This window comes from Haplochromis burtoni, unplaced genomic scaffold (genome assembly GCF_018398535.1).
Source record: "Haplochromis burtoni strain Fernald_Lab_line unplaced genomic scaffold, NCSU_Asbu1 Contig_64, whole genome shotgun sequence".
Taxonomy (NCBI): domain Eukaryota; kingdom Metazoa; phylum Chordata; class Actinopteri; order Cichliformes; family Cichlidae; genus Haplochromis; species Haplochromis burtoni.
The window spans coordinates 1,405,940-1,418,717 of NW_024582425.1; the positions used below are offsets into that span (position 1 = coordinate 1,405,940).

General features: G+C 38.9%; 1 protein-coding gene across 10 annotated transcripts in view; it reads right to left on the reverse strand.

Annotated features, from left to right (window-relative positions):
• The window catches only part of syngap1b (synaptic Ras GTPase activating protein 1b), a 175,285-nt gene extending 163,341 nt beyond the window's left edge, over positions 1 to 11,944 (reverse strand). For all 10 annotated transcript variants that reach the window (XM_042221318.1, XM_042221316.1, XM_005923696.3 and 7 more), the window contains exon 1: positions 11,534 to 11,944. In XM_042221318.1, the coding sequence (XP_042077252.1) occupies positions 11,534 to 11,555 (22 nt within the window). In that variant the 5' untranslated portion in view covers positions 11,556 to 11,944. The remainder of the gene's footprint in view (positions 1 to 11,533) is intronic.
• Positions 11,945 to 12,778: the final 834 nt, after the last annotated feature.

Below are 12,778 nucleotides of genomic sequence, written 5' to 3' on the forward strand. Positions count from 1 at the left end.
CTGAGCATCTGGCTTGTGTTGTTGGCCACACAGCTGGCCCTCTGAACTTCTTAGTGTATTCCACTAGCCAAGCGCTTGATTCCAGAATTGGTATTTCTTTGTTTTGGACTCTCCTGTAAGAGACAAAAAGCTACTTTTTGTCTCTTACCATTACCCATGGGGTAAGCTGTAGAAATATAGGTTTTAGAAGCAAGCATCCCTGTAGCATAGATTTGTCTCCTGCTTCAAAAAAAAATTATACATATAAATATTTTTTTTAAAGTGTAAACCACGTGTTAACAATCACAGCACAAATATATCCATAAATAAGAAAACAGTATAACAGTGAAAACATTAAAACGTTAAACATTAAATGAAATTAATGGCCTGGCCACGTGTGCCCTATTTATGTAGGCAAGAGGAGGCTGCACACCAGCACATTTTGTTTTAAGATGATTAATATCCATGTATTCTTTTATTTAACACCAAACATATTCAACTGCAAAAGGGAAACCAGCTTAGCGCACGGTAGCTCTGTCATATGTTCATGTTCCGTGTCACTGCATGTGTTACATAAAGTCTGGCTCCAGGACTGCAAGGTCACAGTGTTGTGGCAGACCACTTGGATTGTAGTATCTGCAAAGCAACCTTTCACCCACAAATAATGTCAGCATGTGCTCGAGCTGGGAGCAGTTAGAAAATGCCAGTAATATGATTACCAGAGCACAGTGCATGCAAATACAGCACAGAGAAATTACCAGAGGAGCTCATCTGATGCAACTTTAGACCTCTTAAAAGGGGCACAGTAGGTGATACATTTCTGTTTTCCACAGGATTATTTATGGTAGCAATCTTAAGACCTCAGATCATTTTAAGAAATGGGACACTGGGTTAGATTTAGACTGGATCACAAAAACACATTACAATGCCAAAAATGGCCTCTTTCCTGCAGTGCTCCTTAGATTGAAGCATTTGTTTCCCTCTGTTCTTAAATGGGCCCAGCAAATATTAGATTCTCCTGAGTGAGCCTCGCAATTTCCAAATTTAAAGATGAGAGTTAAGCGAGAACACCAAATTAAAAGTGTGGTTTTGGCATCCTGCAAGCCGTTCTCATCACCATCCATCGGTACCTGTTTGACAGTGTCATTAATCAGAAACAACAGTTGTTCCATTACATTCATTTGCATCTAGAAATACACCTGTCTTCTTTAGATGACCAACGCTCATCAAACATAATCCAGATTTTTGCCCTTTACACAAAATGGAAATCTTTCCCCGAAACATAACCATCTCTGTTTTTGATAATTAATACTTTAAATAATGGCACATCTCTTCAGTGCAGGAACATGCCTGGATTTGGTCTGATACAGGAGAGAAAGGCTCGTGTGTGGGACTGTGTGAAAAGGAGGCTAAATTTACCATCAGCTGTTGAGTGAGACTGCTAACCTTTATCAGGTCCTTTTAGTGGAGGTAAAACACTACCACACACATATTACACACAGTGACACAAGAGAGACATAAGTGCAGGGGTACACAGACAAATACAGTGCACATAACCATTCTTGTGAAACTTGCAGATAACAAATTGCTCTCATCTGCATCTAAAATGGATGCAGAACCTACATAATCTACTTTAAAAAATTGGTTATAAAAGCTTTCAAATGGAAATACAGCTTACGGAAATTTTGGAGTTAAAATGCACAAAACAAGGGGATGAGAACAGGTTTATTCCCAGGCCATAAATATAACAGCTGGAATTTATGCTACAAAATGATACGAACTGATTAACTATGAAAATAAAGCTAAGACGGCTAAAGGACAGACAGGAAGTGGAGTGCTTGTTTAGCACACGGTTTTTAGTTTACCGTCGATCATTCTAAAAGAACGCGAACACGTATGTCACAATAAAAGCAGTCTGATGCTGCTACATTCAAGACTTTAAATTACTTCGACGCATTAGTTTGTGATATTTTCTCATGAAAATTAAACTGATGTATCATAAATTATAATCTTTTGGGTAATATTTTTGTCAAGACCCCCAGGAAATAAAATATTAACACAGCGTATAAAATTGGCGTAGAAATGTGAGATTTTCATGCTCATGTGCAGTCCTATGCCCCTGATACAACAGCACTGCAGGAAAGCCTTCACATTGTTTTGTATTGGACTAAACTCAGAGTCTGTATTTAAATGTCTAGGACTGCAAAAGTTTTAGTATCAAAATAACCTAAAGTAGCTGAAATAAAAATAGTCAATACATAATGTCCTTTTTCAGAATTGTAAGCATGTACTATAACTTTAATGTTGCAGTTGGAGATTTTTTGAATTATTTATATATGACCGAGTGTATGAAAACAGCATAACATAGTACATTTATATTTTAAATTCTGCAAAATAATCGCTGTATCTATAAAATAAAGAGTATGTGGTATAAATTAAACATTTTCATCCAAAATATGGCATAAAAGAAGTAGAAAGCAATATAACACACTGATACTTACATTAAGTACATTAGCATTATTTTTAATAATATTCAGAGTTTATTCCTATCCATGCTCTTGCCCAGTGAGTTTTGGTACTGTGAGATTAAAGTTCTCTAGTCCACTTGTAATAAAGGTGGTGGTGGTTAGGTTATTGAACAATAAGTACCTAAATAGGTTAAGATTAACCCTGCACACTAAAAAAAATGTTGCTAACCCAGTGCATTAAAATGGGAGACCAAAGGGTCCTTCAAAAGAATGCATGTGCAATGAAATTGGACTGGAAGACTCCGATCACTGTTGCCTAAACCCAGCATGTCACAGCACAGACACTAAATAACACTTGCTGCATAATATTCAGTTGCCACGAAATCAAACTAGGCAGCAGTTTTTGACCCAGTGGAAATGACAGTGGGCTGGAACAACCTAATCCCTTCACAACAGGACTACAGATCAAGCTAAAGTATGCAGCTATGCCTTTACAGAGAACCTGTGTTGTTACCAACAGAATAGGGAAGCCGTCAATGACTCCCAAAGCAAAGGGCTTAGCAGTATTAAAGAGCAGTAAAAGATACTCTGATGGGTTAAAATGGGATGAAAGGGGCCCTTGATAAAAATCTATGTGTAATGAAATGGGAGTAAAGTCAGTACTGAAACACAGAACTTTCACTCAGGAGACTGGGGTTCAGGTCCAATACTTTGTCCCCATTGTTTTTAGAGTTTGATTAATTTATTTCAGCAAATTTTTGTTTGTTTTTCAGTCACTGTTTAGGAACTAAAAGCTACTTAAGTTAAAGATAAGATCATGGTTTCTGTTTATATATGTCCTATTATTACAATGTTTATTGCATGCTGGAAAGCATTTCTGGCAAAAGGGCCAAAAGACAAACTTCTCTCAACTGCAGCAAGCTTCTTGTTAATTTCCTCACCACAGTGATCCCACCTAAACATCCAACAGTAACAATAGCAGCTGATTTTTATTTTTTTTTTACATTCACTTACTCACCACAAGAGGTCACTTATGTAAATGTCATTTTAACATTATAACCCATAAACAGTAAGCAGATCAGTCCTTCCTAAATGTAACACAAAGTGAAAGAAAAGGGTTTAGGACTCAAACTACATAGCAGATGAATTTCTCTGTTATTTGTTTTTTGTCTAGAAAAATAACAGTAAAAAGGTGAAAGTTAATGTCCAAAGAAAATTCAGATTACTGCACCAAGACAGACATACGTCCTCACAAAACTAGAACTATGAATTAAGAATCAATCAAGAAGTTTACACTGCAAAACACAGTGGTTAACTTCAGCACCTAGATTCCTATTTTGTGTTAAAATTGCATAAAATTAACCAATTAAACTAAAATTTAAAGATTCATAAGCATAGAAAATAAATAAAATAAAAAAGCAAGTACTGTGGAGTGTGGTCAGAATATAAAGTGCAATTAGTTATGCATACTATTGTAAGATATTCAGTATGTACGAGTGTTGTTATAATAAACTGTACTTTTGTATATGAAAAAAAAATACTATATTGTGTGCAAAATTGCAAATGCACAGGTCAGCATTGAAAAGCAACAGACAATCACAGTTCAGTAACTAAAAATGTTTGGCATTTATGTTAAAACAGAACAGTAATAGTAAATAATAATATCAACTATTATTCATACATCATTATAAATAATTATTGTAATAATTAATTATGCATCAGCTCTAAATAATTTACATTAAAATGTATTTACAGCCTGTTCAAGTCCATAAAGAGAGAATCACAGAAACCTACATATTCTACTACTCTATTTCATATTTTAATGTAGAGAATGATGCTTCAGGTTAATCTTTTATTCATTTAATTTCTCTGCCCACTTAATCCTTTTCTGGCACACCTGGGGCTACAGCCTATCCCAGCATGCACTGGGCAGATAGCAGGACACCGGGCAGGTCGCCAGTCCATCACAGGTTGAACACAGATAGGCAGACATCCACTCACGCTCACATTCATACCTATGGGCAATTTAGAGTTCCACTCTCCCTGACTTGCACATCTTTGTGATGTAGGAGGAAACAAGAGAAAACCCACACAAACATGCAAACTGCGCAGAGAATGAGCCAAGGATCAATCCTGGGTCTTCTAGCTGTGAGGTGGTAGGGTAAACCACTAAACTGAATTTATGGAGGTGTTAGCTCAGGATTAAACCAATGAAATGAAATTTACGTGCAAAAATATGCACATAATTGTGTGTGTACTGCAGTTTACTGTATATATATTTTTCATCTTAGAAGCTACAGTCAAAAGCACCTGTTTTTTCTTTTGTTTGACATATGACTTATGAAGGATTTATGGATTATTACTAGTTGCAGCTTAGTATTTAATCTGTTGTGTCCACTCTGCTTACTCCCTTTTACTTTCATGTGTAAATTTCACATTAGACATGTAAAAACAGATACACCCCATCTCAGAAAAAATACACATAACAATCTCCTGGAAGCAGACATTGCTCTATTTTCACACTCTTACTTATTCTTAAAGATTCTGTCACTAAAATGTTTCAATTTAAATCAATTTCTGTTAATAATATCACCTAAAATTAATTAATTACACTTTTTCAAACAATGCACCTCTTCATGCCCCCAAAATGGCACTTTCAATTACAACACATCCTAAATGAAAGAATAGGTCAATTGCCAAAGACTAGTGAAACAACTTGCGACAAATTACACTTTCAGATGATGCGGAGTTGGCGGAGGCAGAAGTCAAACACCACCCAGAACTCTGGGGTTTTGGCAACACATCTACCTCTTGTGAAGCAGTGTAAACACAAACAAAAACCACAGTCACAGGATGAGGACAAGGTCATAGCAGGACAAAACGCAAGGCTTTCAACCAGGGCATTTAGGCTTGTGTCCCAAGTTCACTTACAGTTTCATTTTTTTTAGATCGCTTTAACTGTTTTTATTTGTATTTAGTTATGTTTAGTCAACAAAAGCTCTTGGTTAGGTTTAGGTAAACTTTACTTGAAGGCAGCTGAATTTTCACATGACTCATGAGATCTGGGAGAACGATGACCTGCCAGCTTAAAGCGTGTACCCGAGCTAGCCCCACAGGCTGCTTGTGAGGGTTCAGAGCGTGACTTGCTTTTTCCCCTCTTCAATGTGCTCTACTTCCTATGGTTGGTTAAAGCTGGTTATGGAAGTATTTCACCTGTGAAGTTTTTCCTAAATGTTTTCAGGGGGAACTTCCCAGATGGTTCCATGTAACAAACCATTCGATGTATCAGGTTGTAAAACAAAATCATGGTTTGGGTTAAATTAGCTGAGAAGTCAAAACTCTGCACAAGCTCAGTTGCTCAGTTTTTTGTTTATTTGCTTGTTTGTTTGCAGACATTTGTTTTATAAAAAGTTTTAAAGTTTCTTGGAGCATAGGCGGGGTAGCACGCAGCAGTATAAAACATATGGAATTAAGTCAAGATCAAATGTTTCACAATTAAACTTTATTTGAAAGAATTTTCAGTTCACTGTGTAACGTGATTTCCATAAGTAATACAGCCGCTTCATGCTACTAAACAGGAGACTGCAGCGCCTCTGCCTTGAATTTACAACCAAACAAATACTGTAAAAAAAAAATCACATACACAGAATTATACAAACACACACATATAAACATGATGAGATAAAAACAGAAATACACCTGAAATAAATGACTCTACAGGAGCCCTAATTAAACACCCAGCAGTGCAGTATAGCCTTATTCAGTCTGGTGAAGTCATTGAATGCAAGACTGAGCAGAGAGCACTATATACCTCATTCAGAGATTGATAGCCTGACACTGATGTTTAATCCAGCTTCAGGCTTCAGTGCACCGAGATGTTTTCTTTTTTATTTATTTCACAGGCCATTATTTTACAGCCTGTGGCATCAGCCCTTATTTTACTGGCCCTCCAGCTATTTCAGGGGGAATTTACAAAAGGTACTTGAAATGTACCACTTTGAATGTGCATGTCAAAAGAAACGATGGGCCTTTTTGGCCTGGCAGAAAATATTTAAAACTATGATTTTCTTATTAGGTTTCATAAAAAGTTCACCTTGTGAAGTCATGCCAGTTTGAAAACTTTTACTTTCAAATTAGTGATACTTGAACAGGCAAACACAATGATAAAAAAAAAACCTCACTGACCAGCCTTGCTGAAATGATCAAAGTTCAGTAATTATATAATGTGAAATAAAGTTGCAGCACTCTCTGAGAAAGTAATGAGTATCACCTAATAACATGAATTTAGTCCATCCATTGGTCACAACATGACTCATACTAATGACATATGTACAGTAACCTTGCACGCTGCCTAGGGTGTTTGGCTAAAATCTCAGTTCTGAATCACATGGATCCTTGGTGTTGGATGACATCATGCCTGCAAGATTATGAGCCAACCATATCCAGAGGGAGATCATTATTCCAGATTGGCAGCCTTCTGATTGGCTCCAGAGACAAGAAGCAGCTCATCCTGACCTTTTTGCTGAATCCTGACAAGATCAATCAAAAGCCAAGACATTCTCTCCCCCTGCACTAACCCATTGAGTCATTCCACTCGTTCTTTGCAGCAGAATTAAATTACCCATGCACCCAAAGTGCAGCTGAATCTAAAAAGTCACTGCTCCTAGCGACTCAGTTACAGCAGCCTCATGTTGTTTTCCCAAGAATGACTAAAGCACTATAGGCTCTTATAAGATAAGGTCCAAGACAGTCTTTACTAAAGCTAGTTCAGTGCTGGGCAACAAATAGGCAAACAAATAAAGAAGATGTGCTGAACACAAAAAAATAACAACTGGACTAAGCAATAGTTCTTTGCCTGTATGAGTCTATAAATGGCTCAAACTATATGCAGATGATGCACCGTACTTTTGTGGCACCGAATGCATTTGGCTCCAAAGAAGATAAAAGATACAGTTGCTACAAAATGGCAAATCAATTCTTGAATTATCAGTATGTCAACTTGTTATATTATTATTGGATCCATATTGTCACAATTCGTGGTGTAAATCCAGTACCCGCAATTAACTTTTTAACACACAAGCTAAAAGGCCTGGTACCCAATAATATATTTATGTTGCAAATGGAACAGGATGTCAGAACAAGAGCTGAAATCAATAGAGCATCAGTTCAAACCTGAACGCAACAAAATTTGAGTTCAAAATTGTACTGAAACTATTAAAGGTACTTAAGGCTCAAACATAAAAGCACCTCTACAGGTTTTACAAAATAATTGATCCTTAATCATTTAATCAAATTCCTTATCCTTCGCAGAATCTCAGAATCTACTTTTTTAAAATGACTACTTGCATCAATATTGTGGCAAATCTACCCTCATTTGGTGCTTGATGGATATTTAGTTTTGGGGTCTGTGTTTTATGCTGCTGTTGTCAGTTATTGATTCAACACCAAAGTGTTATAGACATTGAAATGGATCCCAGATAATATATGCCTGAACAGGCTTTGTCAGCAACTTGTATGATACACATTATGTCCTTATTGACTGGATCCTAATACATAAAATATTATGTGAATAAACCAATAAAGATTATTGATTGACTTTCTAGTTTTGGGCAAGAATAATGACAGGACTGGTGTTTTTGTTTTCAATATCCAGACATTATAACATGTCTTTGACCAAGAAGCTTCAGGGATACTTGAAAAGGCGGAAGGCACAGTCTGCTTTGACATTTAAAAGTGCTGACTTGCCACGTTCAGCAGGGATTTGGCCGGCAGATTTAAAACATCCCTGAACTTGGACATGGGATTCTTTGATTCAAAAAAAAAAAAATCTGATTAAAAAAAAAAAATCAGAACATTAAAGATCTGTGAACAGGTCTCCAGATGGAGAATTCAATCCTACACATGTGATTAAAAACAAATCACTTCAGCGGTGCATTCATCATTGGTTGATCCTGCCGCTAATTTTACACAACACATGAAAAAGACACCATGAATCCATCTTCAATAAACTCGCCGCACCACTGGAAAATGAAAGGGCTGTCTCCTTTGACAGACCATCTAGTGCACAGAGCTACATGAATCTCGTGCATGCAGTACTGTAATAGTCTAACAGATGATGGTTCTTGGCACAGCCTGAGCAGTGGAGGGGTGTAAGACAGTCCCTTATGTCACATGGGAGAAAGAGAGGGAACGAGAAGGACAGAGAACAGGAGTGCTGCAGTGCATTGGTGGTGTGCTGTCTCTTTAACTACGGTCATGCTTGACAGGAGCTGCTGTATCAAACTACTGTAAAATCGACAAGGCCAGGGATGGCTCAGTGGATGGCGTCTTGCTTCCACAGAGTCCATCAGCACTCAGGGATACATCCATTGTGGAGAAGGTTAAGAGAAGGAGAGAGAGGAGACAGCGAGGAGGTAGAAAACTATGTGTGTGAGAGTGAGTGGGTGGATCAGCATGAGGGGGGGTCGACCACAATGGAAGAAAGTGAGAAAGGGAAAAAGAAGGAGAAAGAGATAGACTGAAAGAAGGTGTGAGTTTAAGAGAGCGAATGAGGGAAGAGAAAGATTTAGCCAAGATAGGAAGGTCCATCTCTGCTGCTGCTGCCTGCCTCCCACTAACTGCCTGTTCATGTGAGCCGGTACTTGGCATGACTGCAAATGGCTTGCTTGGTACATTAGATGAACGCGTTCGTCAGTATGGGCTCAGATACATCTGCAAGCTTGTTGAGGCCCCTTTCTCCCCTTATGTTGATCTGAATCTCATCTCAAACCCATGTCACGCTAATATCAGCCATCTTGCCACATATTTTATCTTTGAATGTTGAGTCACTGTGCAGCAATAAATATCACTCAGTGTTACATAATCTCTTTGAGTAACCATGGAGCTGCTAATCTATAGGTAGACAAGGAAGCGGGATAGAGTATTTATCTGCAGAGTTGGTAAACCAGCATATATTTGACAGTTTATTTGGTTGGTCTATAAAATGTGGAAACTTCCAACATTTCATCTTAAGACTGCTTCATTTGCTGGACACAGTCAGCGATATAAAAGAAAGAATGGCAGCATATGTTTCATAATTCAAAAGCTGAAACCTGCAAACACTATTAAATTCTATCCACGATTACAGAAATGACAGATTTTAAAAAATTGTGTTACATTTCCTATTAACTGACAGGGAACTTTTATCCAATTTGCTATAAGCGGTTAAACTACAAAATTTTAGTCATGTATTAAATATTCACTATAAATGACGGCATAAGACAACGCCTTTAAACTTGTTCATTTTTCAAGCATTCGGCTTTCTGTGTTATTTATAAGACTAAACACAGGTTAGCTCCATAAAATCCAACAAAACAATGCTGAAAATAAAACGTCTCTGCGATCACAGAGAAAGAGTACTCAGTGCCGTCGCTGGCAGGTTCTGTAGGTGCAGCGCTGTGCTCACAATTTCCTGGCAATGACTCCCAGAGTGGGCTCTCTCTCTCTCTCTCTCTCTCTCTCTCACACACACACACACACACACAAAACACAGTGGCAGAGCATCTCACCAATATTATGCAACCAGCATTTATAGCTGCACTTGCACAGGTGGGCATTTTAGCCATTATCTGCTGTGCTCTGAGGGAATAAAGAGCAAAATCAACCAAGTTGGCTGCCACAGTTACATTTGGTCTCTCTTTTCACGCACAGCTTAGACGATGACTTCGGGGTCACAGTGAAGTCCAGGAGCTGACAGCTGGGTATTTCGGGTCGAGATTAGTCTCCATTTTAGAGGCACACATTCTGTCCTACAAAGGGTTACAGGTTGGTGAGTGTGTGCTTGCATCCACACATGCACCATCACTCGCTCTCACCCTTACAGTCACATGCAGCACACCTCCACTCTCTCCTGAACCCACACACTGACTACACACTGCTGTCTCTCTCACACAGATACACACACTGCTACAGTTTTACCCTCTTTGATCACAGGTACTCACACAAATCACCCCCAGTCCTTCACGGCTTCTCCAAACTTTGCGCTGGGCGTTACATTTCACTCCGGTCTGACTTCAGCTATCACACTTAAGGGACCGTGCTTTTCCCAAATTAGACCCTCTAATCACACACACAAAAACACACACACTGCAAATTGAACGTTACGACTGGATAGATGTGAGGCAGCTCACTGCAGCACGCCTGCTCACATATAGCATTAGTCACAATTGCAGTGCAATGATACCAAGGGAATCTGCCTTTACCGTACAGTGAAGCGCCTTTCACCCACTCACACTCAAATATGAGGGAATAAAAGACCAAGAACAATGAAGTAGCTTCTTATTCTGGTCATCTACATATTCAGTTGGCCAAAGTTTTTGCACACGGAAAGCAAGATACAGACTTTTTAGGATACCAACAAAATATCAAACATATTTCATGAAATATCAGAGTGAAAAGTCCCTAAGGTGCTATCTCGCAAATTGTATATGAGATTAGAAGCAAATGAAGTAATAAAACCACAATCCAATACTTCATACAACCCTAAGAGTTTCTATGAGCACATTACACTAATTCATGTTTTTAATAAGCCTGTAAGTATGATAAGAGCAGTATAAACTCCATTATATATAAACAGTAGAGATACTGCACACTCAACTAGCATCGTGTCGCTATAAACTCCTTACACTCTACAACACCACAGGATCATTAGTGGAATATTACAGCGTTTTTGGCCATGATCGCAGTGTGAGTGCTCTCAAACAGAGGAATGCTTTTGCAGGAGAAGACACTAGTGCACATGCATACCTTATTACAATACTATAATTACCGCATGCACAGCTCCACACCACAGACCCTGCGCGGGATCCGTGTGTGTTTGTGCGTGCGTGTGTGGGTATCTATCTACAAGGCACTCTAGGCTATCTCTATGCACCTGTCGGCTATGGTGCTTTTAGATATGCCTATTTCATGTGACAGAGAGGGAAGAGAGGGACAGAAAGAGAGAGACAGCGAAAGAGAGAGAGAGGATGGCGAGGAACGGGGGAGGAGGACAGGAAAGAAAGATGCAGTGGGTGTCAAAAATATCAAAAATATTAGCTCTGACTTACCTTGAAAGGGAACATAGGACATGTTCCAACTGCATTGAACGTAGGCTTTGCGTCTCGCTCGGCGGTTTCTCGGCGTTCAGAAGTAACGTGGAAACCAAATTACAAATAATTCTGAAAAATTAAAATAAAATTAAAAAAAACCACACACGCGCGCGTGTGCACGGGATTTACTGCTGTTCACAGTTGGAGTCGAAGAAGAAGCCAATATTCCGCTGTTATAAAAACTGGCATCATAATCCACGACCGCTTATAAAGCCCCGGTTCCCGATGCATAAAAAAATACAGGATGCAGAGATGTGTGTGTGTGTGTGTGCGCGCGTGTGTGTGTGTGCGTGTGTGTGCATGTGCGTGTGTGTATGTGTGTGCGTTTATTTGCACGCTGCTGCTGAGGTGTGAGGGTGAACACGAGTGAGTGTGTGTGAGTGAGTGAGAGAGAGAGAGAGAGAGAGAGGAGAGGAGAGGGGGGGAGGGGGGGAGGAGAAGGGGGTGGAGGAACGAGCGCAAAACGCGCGCATGTGTGTGCGTGTTACTGAGTGTGGGCGCGCACGTTTCCCAATATCTATAACCTATCTTTAGCTTATGCATTTTACATTTTGTGCTCGCCTCGTGGAAAAGGAGGATTATAATAACGTTGCAGGGTGTTATTCATTATAGCCCTGCTTCCGGCTACTGTAGGCTGTGTGTGTGTGGTGTGCGCTGTGTGTGGTGTCGTTGTGTGGTGTGTGTGTGTGTGTGTGTGTGTGTGTGTGTGTGTGTGTGTGTGTGTTTCTTATGATTTTTACATTGCCTACTTTGATTCTCTATCCTATAGATACGATTAACAATCGCTTACTTATTATCATGAGTACAAACTTACAGGTTATTTTACATTATTTTTTATATGTATTTAAAATATACATAAAGAAAAACACAATATCATGTTAGAGGTGATAAGGCCAAGCTAATGTAGTTTTCTGTAAACCTGTTTTGGCTCTTGAAACTCCTGCAGACCTGTTGAAAACACACTTATTGCAGGTAACGTCCAACCTCCCATAAATGCTGACATTTCAGATTTCAGTGGAATTATACTCGAGTACACAACTATTTCCTTTTCACATTTTAAATAAATTAATTCATTTTCTTTTAAAAATTGAATAACGCTGGATTTCGACACTTGACCAAACAGAGGAACTGCATCAAGATAGGAAGCTGTGGAGCCAAAATGGCGCCTTGAGATGGCGTATGCTGCATTTGTGTAACGTGGGA